Source organism: Pongo pygmaeus, chromosome 11 (assembly GCF_028885625.2).
Source record: "Pongo pygmaeus isolate AG05252 chromosome 11, NHGRI_mPonPyg2-v2.0_pri, whole genome shotgun sequence".
NCBI lineage: Eukaryota > Metazoa > Chordata > Mammalia > Primates > Hominidae > Pongo > Pongo pygmaeus.
The window spans coordinates 59512945-59536120 of record NC_072384.2 but is presented as its reverse complement, the minus strand read 5'-3'; the positions used below and the strand labels follow the sequence as shown (position 1 = coordinate 59536120).

At 39.3% G+C, this 23176-nt stretch overlaps 1 protein-coding gene across 5 annotated transcripts in view; it reads left to right on the top strand.

Annotated features, from left to right (window-relative positions):
- PLA2R1 (phospholipase A2 receptor 1) overlaps nucleotides 1-23176 on the top strand; it is a 127502-nt gene that overhangs the window by 30780 nt on the left and 73546 nt on the right. For all 5 annotated transcript variants that reach the window (XM_054477948.2, XM_063647563.1, XM_063647564.1 and 2 more), the window contains exons 5-10: nucleotides 2855-2968; nucleotides 3476-3619; nucleotides 8965-9159; nucleotides 11565-11722; nucleotides 15117-15215; nucleotides 18466-18578. In XM_054477948.2, the coding sequence (XP_054333923.2) occupies nucleotides 2855-2968; nucleotides 3476-3619; nucleotides 8965-9159; nucleotides 11565-11722; nucleotides 15117-15215; nucleotides 18466-18578 (823 nt within the window). The remainder of the gene's footprint in view (nucleotides 1-2854; nucleotides 2969-3475; nucleotides 3620-8964; nucleotides 9160-11564; nucleotides 11723-15116; nucleotides 15216-18465; nucleotides 18579-23176) is intronic.

Here is a 23176-nt window from a genome sequence, read left to right as displayed (position 1 = left end):
CTTGAACCTGGGAGGTGGAGGATGCAGTGAGCCAAGATCATGCCATTGCACTCCAGCCTGGGTGGCAGAACGAGACTTCATATCAAAATACATAAATACATAAATAAAAAATAAAAATAAATAAAAACATGGCAGCTATTGCACAGTGATACAAGCAAGTGATTTAACCACCTGCTCAGGTTAGGAGCAGGGAGCCACCTGCCTGGGTTTGAATCTTGCCTCTACCACTTAAGTAGCAGGGTTACTCAAGCAAGTGATTTAACTGCTCTGTGCCTCAATTTCCCCCTCTACCAAGTGGAAATAATAACAATGCAAATTCCTGGTGTGGATTACATATTTTAATACAGGTGAAATCATAGAAAAGTGCCTGGCACACATAACAAACACTCAGTGTGTGTTACCCATTTAACAACAACTATGTACACAGTTTGGTAATCTGGTTATTTTATTTACCTGCATATAATGAACATTTGCCCATATCTGCAAATATAGATCTACATCATAATTTTTAATGGTTACATAGTAGTATAGGTTAGTGGTAATATATTAGAGATATTGATAAAACTATTTGTTTTGTTATGTATTTATTTGTTGATATTATAAACCATCCCTGCACAACCCTTTGTGCATACATCCCCAATTATTTGTCTATAAGTTTGCAGAAGTGGGTTCACTGGATGGAAAAGTAAGCACACTTTAAAGCTTTTGTAAGTCGTTAATATCTTCCAGAAGGATTGTAAGAAATGAATGAGCAATGTGTGCCCACCCTAAAAGTCAGAAATTATTATTGAATTTGATTTGAGTAAGTCGTAGTGCAGGAAGACATCAATTTTCAAAATCATTTTAAGCCTGAAATGGTTTTTATATAAAAAGTTTACATGCCATTTATGAATTACAATTATCTATCTTAACTGCCAGGATTTCTCATGAGAAGGTCTGGACTTATTCATCAAATTTGAATAACCATTTAAAAAAATAAGACATGTCAGGGACTTTGATTTAACTACCTCAGTTCTATAATTAGTCTTTGGGAATTGTTTGGAAAAACAGAAGTCTGTTCATAAAGACAGAAACCTGTTCAAACCAAGGTATTTTTTAATGATGAAAATAGTCTAATGTTTCTTGCTAATTCTGGTGAACATATACTATGGTACAAGGAATTATCTAAGCTGTCATGAATGCCAAGAAATATCCAAAGGAATTTAAATTCGAGTTTCTTATTACAGTATTGTGGGCCAGCTTAGTCCTAAAGGTAAATAGATGGTTTTTTGTGCCTTCAGACACAGATTATAAATTGCACAATGATTTTTTATCTGCATTATTAAAACAATTGCACAATGGGTATTCAAAAAAAATTCTAAGATAAGAATAATTAACGTTTTAATATTTTAACTAGATTTTAACATATTACTTGGCACTTGCCTGGATGTGAAACGTGAAAATTTCTCCCTGCCCTGTCAATCCATTTCTTATAATCATAAGACCTGCTAAACGATTCAATCGAATGGTGCTATTGAAAGGAATAATCAAATGGACATTAGAAAGAGATTCCATATGAATGCCACAGAAACTTGGAAGGGTGAAACCCGTGTATAGTACGCTGTTTCTGTTTATTGATTTCTAGGAGTCTCAACAATTGTGTTGAAATATCTAGTCAGTGAGGATGCTGCAGCCTTGTTATATGACTACAGTGACCTTCACAACCTGGGTAATCATACAGTCTATCATCCAAACTGAGATTCTTTTGATAGTAAAAGGGACTGTGACTAATAATTATTCTGGAAATACCAGCATGAACCATGAGTTTTCCAGGAAAATGGGGGCATATGGTCACCCTGTTTATAACCCTTAACCGTCAGGGTCTTAATCTCAGGCAGGACCCCTGCGTCTGACTAAAAATAAATTGGGCACTGAATCAGGTGAATTGTAAGCGAACAGTGCTCTCCTTTATAGATTAAACAAGTAAATGGCAACATTTCAAAGCATCACGAAATTGCCACTTTCATTATGTTTCTGACACTGGGTTTTGGTTTTTTTCCCCCCAAAATTTTACTGCATAAGTAGTACCTATTTGTTCTGGAATAATGTTTAAAATTTAGGTGCACAAAAAGAAAAACTGAAGAAAAATTCCCATAATTCTATAATTTTGATAACTATGTTTTTCTGTATGTCAATGCATGTTTTTATTCATAGTATCTATAACAAAAATGCTATCACATTAAACTGCAAGTTGTAGTGGACTGGTTAAGAGGAGGGTCCACAGAGCCAGCCTGCCATTAGACTTCTCCCACCTCAAGCTGTGGAAGCAGCCTCCAGTTTGCACTGCACACAGCCTTAGGTCCCAACCTGCTAGGGATCCCCTGAGACACTCTGGTCCCTCCTGTTGAGCGGACAACTCCTGGTGGCTGTCACACTGTACACCCCTCCCTGATCTACTTCAGCACACCTTTTTACCTTTGAAGATGTGCCTCTGTTCACTTTCTGGGAGTGACCCTGCACACCTCTTCCTCCACTCTATTAAAGCTTTAAGTTCCTGAGCTCACTCAAGTAAGATGGCCTCAAGTATGCAACCATGCACCCTTGTCTAGATAGACAACCCTGAAAGGCAACCTTTCTGGGTACTTGCATGAAGCATTCATGGTTGAAAAACGGCTGTCAGTGAGCCTGCTCTGTTTCTCAGGATGGTGGGAGCCTGCTTTATCACTCAGAAGCACCACGTGCATTTTGTGCACCTTTCCCGTCATTGACTGGGATTAGTTTCTGACTCCATGATCCAGGAATAGGAGAACAAGAAAGATGTGTAACACTGGATTTTTTTTTTTTTTTTTTTGAAGCTCCGTAATTTTCATTTCAGAGCACATGAGCAGTAAAACAGTGGAGGTGTGGATGGGCCTCAATCAGCTGGATGAACACGCTGGCTGGCAGTGGTCTGATGGAACACCGCTCAACTATCTGAATTGGAGCCCAGGTACCCGCAGTGTTTTCTTTGCCTTCGTCACGTGGCATCATCCCGCAGCCTTACACAGCAGCATTTCCCATGCACATAGGACATGCTTTTTTGAGAGTAGTTTATAAACATTTTTTAGCCTGACTGAATTCCTTTAAGACAAGCTTTTCCAAACAAGAAAATAGGGACCAGGAAGATAAGCTTTTTACCCAAAGTTGCAAGAGGATTTGGGTGCAAGCCAAGATTCCAGTCTGCTGTTTTAAAAATAGCTACAAATTGCAAAATATCTCTCTACTTTAAGATAATAAAAGTGGGTCTTTTGGAATCTTTGGGAAATCATTTAATTAACATACCTGGACTGTAACTGCAAAATCATAGATAACATCTTATAGGATATAACATCTTATAGGATTTACTATATATGACAAATAGAAACGCTGTCCCCCGATGCTGAAACCACATTTCAATATATATTAAACTAACTGCTTTTGCTTCTAATATTAAAGACACTCATTGTATTATTTTCAGAGGTAAATTTTGAGCCATTTGTTGAAGATCACTGTGGAACATTTAGTTCATTTATACCAAGTGCCTGGAGGAGTCGGGATTGTGCGTCCACCTTGCCATATGTATGTAAAAAATATCTAAACCACATTGATCATGAAATAGTTGGTAAGTGTTTTTATTTTAAGTTGTTCTTAGGTGTTGTTTACTTGTCCTCTCAATATGTGTAAATTTCTCTATTTTTTGCTAATAATTCATAATGTAAACTTAGCTAAATCTAGTTTATATTTATATGAAAAAATGTGTAACTAGACAATATCTGTTATGTCAAAGGGACTGTGATTTTAACAAATGCATTTAGGTTTATACTAAAAACTGAAATAAACTGAGCATAGCAAACATTTTCTTCTCTTTTAAAAAATTTGCACTCTTAGTCATTCTGTATTAGAGAAATAAGATACGTTTCTTTTTCTGTTCTAGTTTTGAGTTTATTGTTCCCCTAGAAATTAAACATAATTTAGAAAACAATTTTATATAATTATTTACTTCATTGATTTTCTGCCACACTCTGAATCTCTTATTAGTAACACACCCTCCTCCCTGAAATTGCATGCAGAACTTTTAGATGGAGTTAATACTTAAATAATATCTAATCACAGTCTAGTACCAGAAGTCCAATTATTTCTGTTTTTCAGGTCTTTAACCTCTTTTTAGTTTCTCTGAGAATTAATGTCTTAACTCCAAATGTAGAGGTAAAAGTATAACAATTTTTTAAAGAATCATTACAAAAATAATTAGAAAAAAACTCTAGATTTAAAATAATAAGCTGAATTATCATTTTTAAATATTGTCTCTTAGAATTGGGTTTTAACTTTCATTTTCCTTTAAATAGCTACGCCTAGAAGTTTTGTAGAATATGGGGTACAAGCTGGAGAAAGAAGCAGCATCTTGTCATTTTTTTTATGTTGAGATTTTTCCATTATTTCAGGAATTTGCTGAAATTGCTACCACCTGTTATTGTCCTTTTCCCTCCCTCTCTTCCTTCTTTCATATTCCTTTCTCCGTTCCTTCTCTTTTCATTTTTTCTTTCTCTTTCTTATGCCATCTTGCATTCCCTCCTGCCACCCTTCTTTCCTTCTGTTATATTTATCCTTCTGATCTGCTAATCGAGGTCAGAAGACCAGAAATGGGAGTAGTTAAGTTAGCTTGTTTGGATTATTTGCTTTGCTTCAAGTTCAACACATTCTTCTGCGGATTGATTGAAGTCTTGCTTTTGTGGCCCAGGCTGGAGTGCAATGGCGCGATCTTGGCTCACTGCAACCTCCGCCTCCCGGGTTCAAGCAATTCTGCCTCAGCCTCTTGAGTAGCTGGGATTACAGGCGCCTGCCACCATGCCCGGCTAATTTTTGTATTTTTAGTAGAGACGGGGTTTCACCATGTTGGCCAGGCTGGTCTCGAACTCCTGACCTGAGGCGATCCACCCACCTCAGCCTCCCAAAGTGCTGAGATTACAGGCGTGAGCCACCACGCGCAGCCTAAAATTCCAAGTTCAAAAAGGATTTCATGAGTGCTTTTTTAGGCTGAAAACCATTGGGGTCAATGATATATAAAGTTCTAACACTCTTTGGCCATGATTCTAATTGCTGTCAGAGTCCTAGAAACAATTTTAAAAGAATGTTTTGTTTCCCAAATAGCAGTGAAATCATATTTAGTTTAACTAAATTCGTTCTTAATGGAAGCACCTCGTTGTGGTTAATAAAATAAGGTAAAAATGCCATCATCAGATTGGGGACAGTCTCGTGAGAAAGGAAAGCCAAAATAAGCATGTGCATCACCACTGCCCTCCAATGTCCAAAACATCATGGCACTGTGTTCCTGAAAGCCCCATCTGGAGTCCATATCAGCCCAGAGCAACACTGCGGACACTCAAGACTTATTTTCAAAGTGAAACCTATTTGTCATCCCCATTTTAAAGGAAGTCATCAGAGTTTTAGGCTCTTTTCAGCTGGGGATAAATATCTACCTCACCCACATACTATGTATAAAATCCTTGGAATACCATTTAAATTGTATTCCATAATACTTCTTTTAAATGTAAAAAGGTTTCAAAAATGAACAGCTCTGTTAAATTTTATATCTAGCCCCAATACTCTGCTTTCATTGTATGTCCTTTGTCAAGTCTCTTTACTTCTTTGGTTTTGTTGTTGTTGTTTGTTTTACTTTTTTACGATTTTTTAAAATAAAATTGACTGTGTATGTTCAAAATATACAACATGATGTCATAGGATACATATATAGATAGTAAAATGATTATCTTAGTGAAACAAATTAACACATCCATCATCTCACTTAGTTACCCATTTCCCCCACTGTGACAAAAGCAATTATAATCTACTCATTTATCAAAAATCCTGAATACACTACATTAACTATAGTCCTCATGCTGTACAGTAGACCTTCAGACTTGTTCATCCTACATATCTGCTACTTGTATCCTTTTTCCTACCTCTGCTCATTTTCTCTCGTTGACTCCTAGTAACCTTTTATCCATTCAGCCATTCTGTGTTTAGATTAGATAATTTAATCCATTTGCATTCAGAGTAATTATTGATAGGTAAAGACTTACTACTGCCATTTTGTTCATTTTTTTCTGCTTGTTTTATAGATTATTTCTTTCTTTCTTCCTCTCTTATTGTTTACCTTTGTGATTTGGTGATTTTGTGTGTGTGTGTGGTGCTAAATTTCGATTCCTTTCTCTTTATCAGTTGTGTATCTGCTATAGTTTTTTTTTTTTTTTGCTTTGTGGTTATCATATGGCTTACATAAAACATAGTTATAATGGACTGTTTTACACTGATAACTGCTTAACTTTAGTTGCATACAATCACTCTAGATTTTTACCCTACCCCCAATAGTTAAAATTTTTATGTCGCTATTTACATCTTTTAATATCGTGCATTTCTTAATTTATTGTAGCTATAGTTATGTTTTACCATCTTGGTTATTTATTTATTTACTTATTTATTTATGTTTTAGAGATGGGGTCTTTCTCTGTTGCCCAGGCTGGAATATGGTGGCATGATCATAGCTTGACTTCCTGGGTTCAAGTAATCCTCCCACCTCAGCCTCCCAAAGTGCTGGGATTACAGCCATGAGCCACTGTGCCCAATCTATTTTTGACAAGTTTGACTTTAATCTTCATAGTAGAGATATAAATGATTTACAGACCACCATTACGGTATTTGAACATTCTGAATTTGACTATATATTTACCTCCAAGGAAGAAGGGGTACTCTGGAGGTTTGGCTTCAGGGAACAGGGCACGGCTGTAATTTGGGAACCAGAACCAGTATGGCACAGTGGCAACTCAAGCTCTAGGGGATGAAGCACCAGGCAGTGGTGACTCCGGACCCTGGGATGGTGGGACACAGCAGTATCTCAGACTCTGTGAGGTCAGATTCAGTAGCAGCAAGGACCCAGGAATGGTGGCATATACCTGTGGTTTGTTTCCTGGGGGGCAAGGAGCAGCATAATGATGACTCCCCTCCCTGGGAAGGTGGGGTGCCTCAGCAGTTCAGGCTTTGTGGGACTAGTCCAGTTCCAGGAAAGCAGCTGTTTGTGTTGGAGGGCAGGATGTCCCAGCCTTGCCAATGCTGTTTCCCTTGGCTGCAGGGTACCACATCAGCCAAGCCCTACAAGGCACAGCTGCTCAGCTCAGCCAAGGCACCCATTCCCCCATGAGATGGGGCTGCTTCAGCTTAGGTGCTGGGGGGGGTATGAATGCTTTGGGCAGCTAAAGCACTTTTTCCCCTGGATTTGGGAGCCACTTCAGCTCAGGTGCCAGGGGTGTGACTGTTCTGGGCAGCCAGGGTAGGGATTCCCTGGGAGGCAGGGTGCCACTTCAGCACACACACTGGGGAACATGACTGCTCTGGGAGGCCAAGGCACCATTTATTTGGAGGCAGGGTGATAAGCCAGCTTAGGCTCTGAGGGGCACAGCACAGCAACAACCAGGAAGGGTAGATGGAGCAGCTCGTGGCAACTTGGCCACACCAGGTAGAGTGAGAGCCGCACAGCAGCTTGGCATGGGGATGGTGGGCCACGAGGTAGAAGTGGTGCAGTGGTTACAAAGCCTCAAGGATGGAGGGGTGCTGTGGCTACTCACTACTGGAGCAGAACGTGACATTCTAGCAGTGGTTCTTTTTTCAAGATTGTGCAGCGCAATAGACCCATAGGCCACAGAGAGACAGGGTGCAGCATCAGAACTTTTTCTGAGGCAAGCACAGTCCTGTAGACTCCAGGCAGCCCCCTCAACTGGGCTTAGTGCCTGTGAGGGCTGCAGGGGTCCCCAGTGGCAAGAACTGTAGGTGACCCTGGTGGTGTTGGAGGCTGCTAGGGTCCTCTTGCTCATCCTTTCCTTACAGGGAGAAGTCTCTCCTGGCTCTAAGCTGCTTATAACAGGGGCTGGGGGAGATGGTGGGGGTGGGGGCGGCAAGGGTTTCTGTGCTCCATGTTGTTTCTGCTACTCCCTTGATGTGCTCCAGCACGCTCCTTCAGCTGCCTTCGTGAAGATGTAGTCATTTATTCGTTGCTTTGGCTGTTCCTGTGTCAGGGACGAGATCCCAGGTGTTACCAGAAAGGGGTCCTGATCCAAACCCCAAGAAAGAATTGGAGGCAAATCCATAAAAGGAAAGCAAGTTTATTAGGAAAGTAAAGGAATAAAGAATGGCTACTCCATAGGCAGAGCAGCAGCTTGGGCTGCTCAGCTGATTACACTTACAGTTCTTTCTCGATTATATGCTAAACAAGGGGTAGATTATTCATGAGTTTTCTGGGAACGGGGTATACAATTTCTGGAACTGAGGTTTCCTCCCCCTTTTAGACCATGTAGGGTAACTTCTTGATGTTGCCATGGCTTGTAAACTGTCATGGCGCTGGTGGGAGTGTCTTTTAGCATGCTAATACATTGTAATTAGCATACAATGAGCAGTGAGGATGACCAGAGGTCACTTTCCTCACCGTCTTGGTTTTGATGGGTTTTGGCCAGCTCCTTTACTGCAGGTTGTTTTATTAGCAAGCTTTCTTGATGAGACTTTCTGTCTCATCCCATAATTTAGAATGCCTGACCTCCTGGAAATGCAGCTCAGTAGGTCTCAGCCTTATTTTACCCAGCTCCTAAACAAGATGGAGTTGCTGTTGTTCAAAGGCCTCTGACACAGGTGTCTCTATCGGCCATCTTGCTGCCGTCCCTCCTCTCCTTACTTCTTTGTGCCTTCACTAGCTCATCCGGAAAATGAAATACTGAGGTTCATTTGATCCTAGATCTAAATCTAGATCATAGATTAGACCCTTCTCAACTCTGAAGATCTAGAATTCCATGATATATGTCATTTTGTATATTTCTGTTTTTCACATTTTTAAAGTAATCATATTAATGGCAATTTACATAAGCTGTAATAAGTAATGTTAAAATAATTGTGGAAAATGACATTGTTTTTTGTTGGTTTAAAAAGAAAAAGATGCATGGAAATATTATGCTACCCACTGTGAGCCTGGCTGGAATCCCTACAATCGTAATTGCTACAAACTTCAGAAAGAAGAAAAGACCTGGCATGAGGCTTTGCGTTCTTGTCAGGCTGATAACAGTGCATTAATAGACATAACCTCATTAGCAGAGGTGGAGTTTCTTGTAACCCTCCTTGGAGATGGTGAGTCCCAGCTGCCTTTGGTTTAAGAGGCATAAAATATGATGTAGTAACTACTTTTATTAGTAGAGTTGAAAAGAAATTTAAGCTATTTAAAAGTGGTTATTCATTGCACATATATTTAAAGTTTCTAAATGTTATTCAGGAGTTCAAATATATTGGATTTTTACAAAATACATGTTCAGAAACTTTGTAACATCTTCATATATGCCGCATATATTAGATGATTTTTAACTTTTTTGTAAAGTAGGAAAGTTCATTTCCTAAAACTTCTAACGAAAAACCTAAACCTGTAATTTAGCTTTATGGCCACTAGATAGCAGTAGTGTGTTGTTAGCATGTAATCCACATAATAAAGGGAACCCCTTAGGCAAATAATTAGATTTAAACAATTTTAGCCAGTGAACATGGGTAATTTATTTGGTGAGGTGATGTTCAGACTGTTCCCCATGTATAGGAATTTTAGGCTCCTGGCTTCCACACAGCCTGAGTCCATCAGAGTTGGCCTGCTCTTCACTGTGTCATGTATTTGACATAGACTTATGCTGAAAAATACTGAAATTATTTATTTCATTTTCCAGTTTTTAAAAATACAAAAAAATTTCCAGGATCTCCTTTGATGACCTTTTCAATTGTTAGGTTTTAGTTTGGAGTAAAAACATGCATCCTTCTCTGTTATTTTTCCTAATCGTTTGCATTTGGGATTAAAGAACCCTGTGGGCTGCTTATCTCAACAAGGGCACTTACACATCTCTTTCAGCCACATAGGGTCCTTTCCTACCTAGGCTGTCAAGTTTTAATTAGTTTTCCAGCAACTCCATTTCAATGCCGTTAAGAGGTTTTGCTCCTTTTTTCCTATGGCAGAAAAAAGAAAAAGGAAAAAAATACTTTAAAAATTAGGTTTAAGAGGTACAAGTGAGTATTTCTTACATGCATATATTGCAGTGGTGAAGTCTGGCCTCTTAGTGGCCCCATCACCCAGATGGTGAACATTGTACCCAACAGGTGATTTTTCAACCCTCAGCCTCACCCCTGCCACCTTTTGGAGTCTCCAGTGTTTATTATCCTGCTCTGTATCTCCATGTGTCCCCATTGTTTAGCTCCCACTTATAAGTGAGAACATGCAGTATTTGACATTGAGTTATTTCACTTAGCAGAATCACCTCAAGTGCTACCTGTGTGCGAAAGATATGATTTCATTCTTTTCTATGGCTGAGTAGTATTCCATGGTGTGTGTATGTGTGTGTATATATATATATACCATATTTTCTTTATCCAACCCTCCTCTAATGGATACTTACATGATTCCATCTTTGCTATTGTGAATAATGCTGTGATAAACATATGAGTACAGGTGTCTTTTGATATAATGATTTTTTTCCCTTTGGGTATATACACAGTAGTGGGATTGCTGGATTGAATGGTAGTTCTATTTTTAGTTCTTTGAGTAATCCCCGTACTGTTTTCCATAAATGTTGTACTAATTTACATTCCCACCAATAGTGTATAAGTGTTCCTTTTTTTGCATCCTCACCAACATCTGTTGGGGAAAAAAAAAACTCCTATCTTTAAGCTAGACTATCATTAAAAGTTTGTTTGTTTCATGCCCTTTTCATAAGCCAATGGGCCTTCCTATTTTTCCTTTCTCTAGGCAGAAGCAAAACCAGACTTTTCAGATCTACTTAACGTACATACATGGTTCTAGCAGAAACCAGAGCCCCAGGAATCCAACTTGCTTAGGCTTTGTTGTTGCATTGGCTTTAGCTCACACTCTGCTTCACTTATAAGGCCTGTATCAAGCAGATCTGGATATTATGGGGATGTCTTAGTCCATTTTCTATTGATTATAATAGAATACAAAGAAACTGAGTAATTTATAAATAAAAGGAATTTATTTCCTACAGTTATGGAGGCTGGGAAGTTCAAGGTCAAAGGGCCACATCTGGAGAGGGTCTCCTTGCTGGTGGGGATTCTCTGCAGAGTCCCATGGTGGCACAGGGCATCACATGGAGAGGGGGCTGAGTGTGCTATCTCACGTCTCTCTTCCTCTTCTTACAAAGCCACCAGTACCATTCCCATGAGAACTAGTTAATCCATTAACCCATTAATCCATTCATCAAGGCAGAGCCTTCATGACCCACTCACCCCTTAGAGGCCTCCTTCTCAATACTACCACACTGGGGATTAAGTTTCAACCTGAATTTTGGGGGGGACAAACATTCAAACCATAGCAGGGAAGGGAAAATGTTTAAACAGACATTTTATACCAAGACTTAAACAGATTTCATCATGCAAAGAAATAAAGAAGAAATCACATGTGAAGTGGTATATTTTGGTAATAACTCCAGGGTGTTATCTCGTTTGCAAATAATAGGATCCCATAAGTAATTTACATTTATCTCTTACAGAAAATGCATCAGAAACATGGATTGGTTTGAGCAGCAATAAAATTCCAGTTTCCTTTGAATGGTCTAATGACTCTTCAGTCATCTTTACTAATTGGCACACACTTGAGCCCCAAATTTTTCCAAATAGAAGCCAGCTGTGTGTCTCAGCAGAGCAGTCTGTAAGTTGATTCATTTGTTCGGTGCTCACTTTGCTGGTCTTGTACTGAAAAGGCCACCTGTGTTGGAGCTTTGGGCTGTGGCAGAGACCAAGACAGGTGCAGTCCCTGTTCCTCATGGGCCTTCCATGTTAGAGAGCAAACAAGTACACACAGAAAAAACATGGTAATTATAGTTGTAATGATTGCTCCAAGGAAATATGTGACATGATAGTGAAAAGCTTGGGTTGGGGCAGGACAGGACAGCCACAGAAAGCATTTCTGAAAAGTTAATATTAAAGCTTGGACTTAAAAAAAAAAACTCTCAGAGAGAAGGGGGAAGAATATTCTAAGCAGAACATGCAGAGGGTAGCAAGTGCAAAGGCCCAAAGGCAGACCAAGACTTGCCATGTTGAATGATCAAAAAGGAGACCAGTGGTGAGGAGGTCATAAGAGATGGGCAGTAGGAATTCTAAAATGCCAGGTTTCTACACTGTGGTATAGGAACCAATAAAGTGCTTCAAGGAAACAAAGGGCATGATCTGATTTACATTTTATAATTAACTGTGGCTGCTACACAGAGAATGGTTAGGAGAGGGATAAAATGGAAGCAGAAAAGCCAGTTTGGAGGCTACACCAGAGTTGAATTAGGGTAGTGACTGTGAAGAGAAGTGGACAGATCCAAGTGTGCTTTGGAGAACAGAAGGTGTTGCTAAGTTAGATGTGGGGGTGAGAGAGAGGTCGGCTTTTGGCTTGAGCAACCACGGTTTTGGTGGATGGTGGTGCCATTGACTGCTGTGATGAAGATGAGAGGAAGAACTGAGGGATGGAAGATTACTCTGGAGAGTGATGGTTTTTAAGCTCCATTGTCTTATTCACATAAAAGGATTTAAACAGTATGTGTAACCTCTTTGAAAATTGCGGATCAGTGGCAAATCTTACTTTTTTTCCTCACGTGGATGGAGTGGTCCCAGTAGCCTGAACATCACATTCATCCCTATGTTCTAGTCTCTCATTTATCTAAAGCATCTGATTATACAGAATTAGCTTAATCCCAAGCCATTTGAACAGTTTATTATGCCTAAAACAGACTTAATCTCTTTGATCAAGATAGCTGCTGAATATGCTGGCTGAGTTTTAGGGGGTTGTTGGGATTTGGTAGATGTCCTTATTCTTCTAACCACCAGGATACTCTGTCAAGTTGTCCCAAGAGGCAGTTTATTAAATGTTACTAATGTGGCTTGACAAAGTAATTATGCCAGCAAAACAGGAAGCATTTCTAAGCACTTAACTTTTGTGACATGTTTCATGGTTTCATCTTTTAATGCTAGCACAGACAATTACAATTGTACAGTGCAGTAACAATTACACATGCTAAGGCAGTGTCTCTCAGCCCCATATGAAGAAGGAGGAACAATACCTCTAAATGTCTATCCTGGGTCTAGCTCTGCTGAAATCCACCACAATGTTTGTTCCGTTTGTTTGTTTGTTTGTTTTTGAGACAGAGTCTCACTCTGTCACCCAGGCTGGAGTGCAGTGGTGCAATCTCAGCTCACTGCAATCTCCGCCTCCTGGATTCAAGAGATTCTCATGCCTCAGCCTCCCAAGTAGCTGGGATTACAGGCCTGCACCACCACGCCTGGCTAATTTTTGTATTTTTAGTAGAGATGGGGTTTCATGTTGCCCATGCTGGTCTCAAACTCCTGGACTCTACCATCCTTGGCCTCCCAAAGTGTTGTGAGATTACTGGCATGGGCCACCGTGCCTGGCCCACCACAGTTTATTCTACAGTATCTGCTGATTTATTGGTTCATTAGTTTTGATATAATTTAGGTGATCATTTCTTATTGACAGGCATGGGTATGTTGCTCTACAAGTTTACAGAACAGGAGCCAATATTTGGACAGAGATTTTTTTTTTAAGAGATTGAGGATAGGTATTAATAGTATTGGATATGTCGGGACAATGCTGCCATAAGTGTAATATTTTATGGCCCCTTTTCTGGAAGCTCAGAAGCTCCTTAAATAGATGTGTAAAAATTAACATTTATTTCCATGGAGTAGAACTCAGTATGAATATAATTATTATAATTAACAAGTTTCCCAATCACAGTTGACACAAATTTGAATATGAGAGCCTAGGAAACAATTCATTTGTGCTTCCATTCATCTAACAGTTCTTAACTACAGTATGCCTGACACTATCCTGTAACTGGATGGTTTGCTGGAAGACTCCATGGGGGAGCGATGCAGGGCTCCTCTTACAGATGAAGGTATCAGCCCTGGACGTTGTATTTTTCTAAGGGTCATGGAAGGGCTCCACATTCCTCTGAAATTCTAGATGTGTGAAATACCACCTGGAATTTGAATTGTGTAACTTTAGCCTAAGGTTCTGATTTGTGTTATTAAAAAATCCTATGGGAGGATAAAATTTTAATCTGTTAGCAGTTATTATACCATTATTAATTAAAGATCTGAGAGTAGCCTTCAATAGGATTAGAGAAAGACATGAAGGTATCTGCCTAGCATATAAAGAGGAGGTGGGGTGGTGCTGTTCGAATTCCTGATGGAGGGATCATTGAAGGGTGAACGTGAGTTTCAGCTATGCCAATATTACCTAGAGTGTTTCATGGTAGCTTCCAGGAATTTCCCCAGCATCAGGTAGAGACACGAAAGCAGCAAAGCATTTAATGTAACACTTAGAAGTGGTTGAAGAGAGGCATCAGCACTCTCACTTGGTCAGGAGGATGGCTTCATCCCAGTGGTTCTCACAGTGTGACCCCCAGACCAGCAGCATTAACATCACCTGAAAACTTGTTAGGTATGCCCATTCTCAAGTCCCACCAGACCTACCAAATGAGACACTGGTCATGCAGCCCAGTCATCTAGGTTTCAGTTAGCCCTCCAGGTGCTTCTGGAGCACACTCAAGATTGAGAACCATGGCTCTATCCCATCTTTTCATAGAAAAATTGAGAACAGCTTAATGGAAAGCCAGGCTGACCTTGGTATCAATCCTAGCTCCAATTTTTACTGACTCTAGGACCATGTAAAATGCTAACTGTAACCTTTAAAATGGGAATAATAATCCCTACCTCACTGGAACATTGAGATAATATATGAAAATCACCCTGCATTAAGCCTAGCACATGGCAGCTATCAAGAAGCACCAGTTGTTAATAGTTGCTCCCTCGCTCCTGCCCACCCAGTTACAGATTGCACACCTTGGAACTCGTGCTGGAGAGAGGGGCCTTTCCCTAGACAAAGTGTCAACCCTTTCCATGACAAAGCAGGGTGCTGCCTGAAACATTATCCCATGCAGGAACATATTATTCATCATATTTTTATTTATAAGAATTGCTGTTGCCCATCGGCATCAGCACAGAGTGTATTCATTCTCTTGTAACATTTTTCTCTGTAGGAGGGACACTGGAAAGTCAAAAATTGTGAAGAAACACTTTTTTACGTTTGTAAAAAAGCAGGCCATGTCCTCTCTGATGCTGAATCAGGATGTCAAGAGGTAAGTGCTGTTAACATTGCAATTTAGGTACAGGGACTTCATAGCTAGAATATCAATTCCACCATCAATTTGAAGTGAATTTCTCTATCTTTCTCCTCTCTCTCTCTCCTCTCTTTCCTCTCTCTGTCTCTCTCCTCGCCCCCCCCGCTTCTTTCCTTTCGTCTTTTTTTTTCTGTCCTGAGAAACGTTGTCTTGCTATCTTCTACACAGGATTACTTTTCTTTTGAGATTAAAAATCTAAATGGTCCTGATACAGCATCTGTACAGTGACTATCCTGTGATGTGTGATGCCCTGTCTCACACTTGGTTTTCCTATTCTTTCTTTCTTTCTTTTCTTTGTTTTTTTTTTTTTTTTTTTTTTTTTTTTTGAGACAGAGTCTTGCTTTGTCACCCAGGCTGGAGTGCAGTGGCACAATCTCAGCTCACTGCAACCTCCACCTCCCAGGCTCAAGCAATTCGCGTGCCTCAGCCTCCCAAGTAGCTGAGATTACAGCCGTGCGCCACTACGCCTGGCTAATTTTTGTATTTTTAGTAGAGACGGGATTTTGCCACGTTGGCCAGACTGGTCTCGAACTCCTGACCTCAAGTGATCTTCTGCCTCAACCTCCCAAAGTACCGGGATTACAGGCTTGAGCCACTGTGCCTGACCTATGGTTTTCCTAGTTTTCAAGTGAGATGTCAGAAAACAATTGTGTTCCTCTGAGTCAGAGTGAACTATGCTTTATCAGTCTCAACAGTTTTCCAGACCAGGTTTTTATGCAACTATGCTTTAATTATTTTCTCTTCTAATCCAATTATTTGTATTGCAATTGAACAATGACCCATCCCCTTAGAATCTTCCTTTTATTCATTAATCAATGTGTAAACATGTGAACTTCATACTCTAGTTGGATAATAGATGTGCCATAGCTGACATGTCACCATTTTATCTAATGATTACAATTTCTGAATTAGTTATAGCTGATCTCTGATTAATCTCTACCTGATATGAAATATTGAAGACGGGGCAGGGGTGAGGGTGGGGGGATTTGTCTTACTGTGGCTTTCTGGGAAACTCAACGTGTTTTATTTTTGTTGAAAGGACAATTAATTTTTACACTGCAGATACAGAACTGATGTTCTATTCAAACTTTTGTTCATGGCTTCCCTTTTCCAGCCAGCATTACCAGTATTTAAAGTTTCTGAGTTCATAGCCAATTCTCTAGCTTTGTGAGAAAATTTCCATTAATTTTATTATGCATCAGTGTATGAATATGGTTTTGAAAGTTTTCTCTTTTTTAGAAAGTTGCTTCAATGCAATTCTCTAAACAGTCGGCACTTGAAAAATCAATTTGTAAAATCAATCTTGATAATTTCAAAGCAAAAAAAAGTGATTTGTTTTTCCTTCTGAGTCACTTTTTTGGGATTGGACAATATGAGCAATTCCTTCAGTCTTGTCACCACCATCCTTTCATTTAAAAATGAAATGGCACCTAGTATACAAAGGGTTAACTGATATACTCAGTTATCCTTCCCACATTCATTATGCGGACAATACTTCAAGGACAAAGCCTTGAAGTAACAAGTCTGTGTTTCTGATTATTCTATGCCAGATCTTTTTTTCCCTCCCTTTCCTTGAGCCTGTTCAGTTATTGGATTTGTTTGTTTGTTTGTTTTGCTAAGCAGCTTATGATCTAAAAACTGCTAATGAAGAAGAAATACATTATCAGAAAGGTCAAATTGCCAGCCTCCCTCTCCCTATCCTTCCAAGTACAGGGGCAGTCTAATATCCCTGCCCCTACCCTGGAGGGATGCAAGAAGGAGCTGTATGGAGCTGTCAGTTACTCACAGAGAGAAGATTGGGAATCGAAGTGAAAGGGAGTGAGTTCAGAGCAGATCCTAGATGACTGGATGTGGGAGCTCCTGTGCTTCCTACTTCAGTTAATGTTTGTTAGTTAGTGTTTGAACTAACACAGCTGATTTCTAAATTAAAGTTTTCTTTAATTTACTGCAAGACCAACATCTCTTCCAAGAAATCTATGAGAAATCATTTTATAACTGATCAAAAGCTGGCAAGAATTGGTATAGCATAAAATGAAGAGTGTTTTAAAACTAGTGAATAAATTAAAATAGATAAAAATGATATGATTTAATAATATTGGGGAAAAAGGAACTAAAATAGCTCAGTTTAAATATAGAGGACTAATGAATGTATGTCTTACCATACTGTGTGATTTCAGATGAGATCAGGCACATTCAGGGTGGTGTGGCCATAGACTGTACTGCATGATTTCAAAGAAAGAGCCACCCTTCATTGTTCCCAGGGCTAAAACATAGACCTACGTGTTTGTCATTTTTGTCTGAGTGCCAGAGCTTACTTCCTTCCCCTCTAAAAGGCCAGCCAGTTAATTTAGGAATAATCTTTACAAAAAAAAAAAAAGAAAAAGAAAAAATACATATATTGGCCATTCTCTATTTGGAAGCATTATGCTCCAAACAAGACCATCCTGGACTGTTCCAGAATTGGGTTTCAGGCCCAGCTGATCCACTAGTTTGACTTTATCCAAGTCCCTAATCTCAATGAATCTCAGAGGGATAACATGAAATAATCAATATGAAAGTTGAAAAAAATCTCTAATATTATCTAGATACATATATTCTCTTTGTTCATGTTCTCTTTCCCCTCTGTTCAATTCTAAAATCTCTATCTGCATTGTCCTTCTCTGATTCTCAGAACAGCCCCATAACTACTATTATTATTCTCATTGTATAGATGAAAAAACTAAGATATTAAACAAGGTTGCACAGTAGTGGAGCCAGAATTCAAACCCATGCATCCTGACCCTAGAGCCACCACTTAATTTCTACCCTCCTGTCGTGGCCATTTATATGAAATTCTGGAAGTCAGAGAGAGAGAGAGAGAGACACACACACAGAGAGAGAGAGAGAGAGAGAGAGAAAGAGAGAGAGAAAGAGAGAGGTAGAGATCTTGAATGAATGCCCTTTATTTTCATTTACTTTTAAGGTTTTACATTTTAAGTTAATTAAAAATTTTAGGTTTTAAGATAATAAATTAAATAAATGTAGAAGTGGGTGTAGTTAATGGCATTACCAGATAGAATAAATAGAAAAATATCAAGACAAAAATTCAAGGAGTTTTAAAGGAGTAAGAGAAGAAAGTTATGTAGGTGGTAGAAGAGTGTGCAAAAATATCTCTTGGTATTTAACTAAATCAGATTGTGTCCTTAATTTCCCTTTTATTCTTTTTAAGGGATGGGAGAGACATGGTGGATTCTGTTACAAAATTGACACAGTCCTTCGAAGCTTTGACCAAGCTTCCAGTGGTTATTACTGTCCTCCTGCACTTGTAACCATTACAAACAGGTAAATTAAACTTTTTTTAACAGAAACAAGATGGCTTTCACATGAGGGCTCTTGGAATGATAAAATCTAGCTACAATCATAACTGGTCAAAATCTAAATCGTGCTAGACATCAAAGTACTAAATTATTTAAGTTATTTATTGAGATGAATTTAAATTATACTATGTTATTCCAGAATTGATTTTTGAGTAATAAATAGTAAAATTTAAGGTGACCTTTACTATCCATAAAGATTTATTAATTATCCAGCTTTTCTAATATATTCAGATGTTTTTAGATTTTATCTTCTAACTGCTTATACGGGAAATGAAACACATTATTTATTTTTTATTTTATTTTATTTCATTTTTTTGAGACAGAATCTTGCTCTGTTGCCCAGGCTGGAGCGCAGTGGTGCAATCTCAGCTCACTGCAACCTCCACCTCCCAGGTTCAAGCAATTATCTTGCCTCATCCCCATGAGTAGCTGGGATTACAGGCACCTGGCACCACGCCCTGGTAATTTTTGTATTTTTAGTAGAGACGGGGTTTCACCATGTTGGCCAGGCTGGTCTGAACTCCTGACCTCAAGTGATCCACCTGCCTCAGCCTCCCAAAGTGCCAGGATTACAGGTATGAGCCACCGCACCCAGCCAAAACACATTATTTAACAAGTATTTTTTTAATGTAATGTATGTGAGTTGTATGGGGGTGTTTTTAGCAGAAAAGCTATAAAATGTGGAGGATATTCAAATCCTTCACCATCACTTCTTCCATCTATTTTATTTAGATTGAGACTTCTCTGTGCACATATGCCTTCCTGATGCTGGCACAGAATCTGTGCCCTTTTTACACTCCATACAATCTGCCCCATGGTACCCATGCATAATACCTGTAGGGGATAAAAGTACCAAGAGCAAAGGTGACCTCATTTCACTATCGATGCCAGGAGGACAGTGGGGGCTGGAACACCTGGGAAACCCACTCCTCCTGGGGAAGACAGAAGCGGGGTAGAACTCCAGTGGTGCCACAGAAAACTACACCTGCAAAGCAAGTCACTTGCATATTTACCTGGGCCATTGCCTTTAAAAATATTCACTGAATACCAGCAAATAGGACAACTGGTTTTACCTAGAGACCCTTCCCATGTAAGCCTAATTTGTAGAGGAATTCCTATATGATTTCTCTGCTCCTCCCACATTGGAAGTCAAAATCCAAAGCTGCCAGTATGTCCTTCCTCCTCTTACCCTCTTACTTTCTTGCCTTCTTACCCAGCTTCTGTTCCAAACAATGCACAGGAATGCATACACACACACAAACACACACACACACACACACACACACACACACACACGAATGGATTGATAGCATTTGGCAGACTAAGTCACCTGGCGAAATATTTTACTTTCAGGAGATCCTCCCGTCAAAATATAGCACTACCTTTGATGTATCTCAGCACTGTTTTTAGTTCTACCTTTCTCCTCCCAGGTTTGGCTAACAGGCAAAAGAAAGCCTTTATCAATTTGTTAACTCACCCGAAAGGTTCCAAGAGCACCCTGGGTTGGAAGTCCCCCAGTCAGTGAGTCAACATTGGACTTTACAGGAGCCTGAACAATGAAGCTATATGCTCTTTTGTTAATTACAATTTAATTATGTTTTTTACCAAAGAAAATAAGTCTAATTGTTTCACCTGTTTTTTACGTCTTATTCTTTATTTTTTTGTTTAATGTTCATTGAGTGCCTGTCACATACCTGGGACTGTGTTAATTATTTTTCATATGTTATCTGACCACACAAAAAATTAATAGCCAAGAGTTTATTAGAAAAATTTTTTTGAATACCTATTTTGTGAGAGGCCCCATATTAAACACTGACATGCTATACACAAGAAATAAAAGGCATGCTATTATTGTCCAGTGCTTTCTGAAACCCAGCAGCTGAAGAGATCGAACATAGACACAAGAAATAAGTGAAGAAGGTAGAATAGCACAGTAAATGGATAAACTCACAGTGACATTACAGATAACCCACAGTGCCAAAGTGACCCAAGCTAAGGCAGAAATCTGTTAGAACAACTGCTTCATATTCCATGAACCCTTTGGGGACCCCATACAAATGACATAAAGTATCTGGGAAAAAAAATCTGTTTCATTTTCCCCAAAACTGTATACAAGACTATGTTGTGAATACTTTAAATGTTTTCTCTGGTAAACTGTATTCAGTAGCCAGCGCTCATGCCTGGTCCAACTCTAAAGCAGAACTATGGCATAGAGAAGTTTGTTTTTATCCCAGTCTTGGCCTCCTAGGCCTGTCCAGATTGCCCTGTGCTGGCGTGCTGCCTGGTCACCTGCCAAGCCCTGAGGGAGTACAGATGAGCAGGATGTGTCATCTGTCCAAGTCAGTTAACATATACTTATGCTACCCCCAAAACATGTCTACATTCAAAGCAGCAGCTCCAACATAGGACTCATGAGTTGAAGAAAGGAAGGGCCAGTGCTCTTGGTTTTTAATCATTCAGACTCCATCAGGGAAGAAACAAGGGTCCACACTGTACTGCTTTTGATTCACCATACACGTTGGAATTTTTGCAAACAGCATCTTTTGTCTGAGAAGGTTGGGCAGTAGATGGAAAGTCTCTCAGATCCAGGGGTGTCCACTAGCGGCTATGGTAATCATTTTCTTCCATTACTGATTTCCTGTTTAAGACACTCCTGTCACTCTTCAGTACCCAAGCTTGTAGTTGCTAACTGATTTTCCACTCTTCTGCACAATGGAATGACAGGTTTGATGGGCACAATTAGAACCACCTGCTACAAATTACTTATTTCTTTTGTGATCAGGCAACTGCTCCTGGTCTAAGACTTTTAACACTTTGTGGAATAGAGAGGGGAAGAAGAACAGATCCTTATTGTTGAGTAACAAATTTTTATTTGCTTGCTGATTGTTACAAAGTTTTTTCAGGCCTGGCCGCTTTGCTTCCAGACAAAGCATGAATGCAAAAGTTGAGTTCCAAAATTATAATGGATAATTGGCTAAATCCATGTATGTCTAAATTTTGAATCAATCAGCCATGGAATATTGGTACAAAATAATCCAAATGGCATTCAATTTTGTGAATTTTGCCAAAAGTGAGAAATTCTGCAATATCTCATTTTCTCCTAAGTTTATTTTACTTTCATTTATTTTTGAGACAGTGTCTCACTCTGTTGCCCAGGCTGGAGTGTAGTGGTGCCTTCATGACTTACTGCAGCTTTGACACCTGGGCTCAAGTAATCCTCCTGCCTCAGCCCCCCAAGTAGCTGGGACTACAGGCATGTACCACCATGCCTGGCTAATTTTTTTAAATTTTTTGTAGAGACAGGTTCTTGCCATGTTGCCATGGCTGGTCTTGAACTCCTGGGCTCAAGCAATCCTCCTGCCTCAGCCTCTCAAAGTACTGGGATTATAGGTGTGAGCCACTGTGCCTCTCCTAAGCTTAAATGTGCATTATTTTAAAGCATTTTTACAGCTCTACCGTTTTCCTGCAACTATCATATCTCCCCAAAACACTTTTGCAGTTAATATTTTTTTATTGTGGTAAAATATACATAACACACACATAAACATAAAATTCACCATGTTAGTCATTTTTAAGTGTGCAGTTCAGTGGCATTAACTGCATTCGTATTGTTGTTCACCCACTACCATCATCCACCTCCAGAACTTTTTTCATCTTCCCAAACTGAAACTCTGTACCCATTAAACAATAGCTGCCTATTCTTCCCTCCTCCCAGACCCTGGCAACTGCTATTCTGTTTTCTGTCTCTGTGAGTTTAACTACTCTGCGTGTCTCATATAAGTGGAATTATGTTTTTCTATGTCTGGTTTATTTCACTTAGCATGTTGTAGTGTCGGAATTTCCCTTCTGGAAATTCTGTTTTAAGGCTCATTAATATTCCGTTGCATGTATATACACACATTGTTTATCCATTCATCCATTAATGGACATTTGGGTTGCTTCCACCATTTGGCTATTGTGACTAATGCTGCCAGGAACATGAATGTACAAATACCCTTCGAGTCCCTGCTTTCAATTCTTTGGCGTGTATGCCTATAAGTGAAATTGCTGGATCATATGATAATTTGATTTTAAATTTTTTGAGGAACCACCGTACTCTTTAACATAATGGCTACACCATTTTCCATTCCCACCAGTAGTGCATAAAGGTTCCAGTTTCTCCACATCCTAGCCAATGCTTACTATTATCTGGTTGTTTTGTTTTGATAATAGCCATCCTATTGGGTGTGCAGTGGTATTTCACTGTGGTTTTGATCTGCATTTCACTGGTGATTGATGATGTTGAACATCTTTTCACGTGCTTATTGGCTATCTGTGTAACTTCTTTGGGGAAATGTCTATTCAAGTCCTTTGTCCATTTTTTAATTGAGATGTTTGTCTTTTCTATTGTTTAGTTATAGGAATTTTTAATATATTCTGGATATTAATCCCTTATCTGATGTAAAACTTGCCTTTTCATTCTGTTGATAGTGTCCTTTGATGCGCAAAGTTTTTAATTTTTATAAAGTCCAATTTATTAATTTCTTATTCTGTTGCCTGTGCTTTTGGTATCATATACAATAA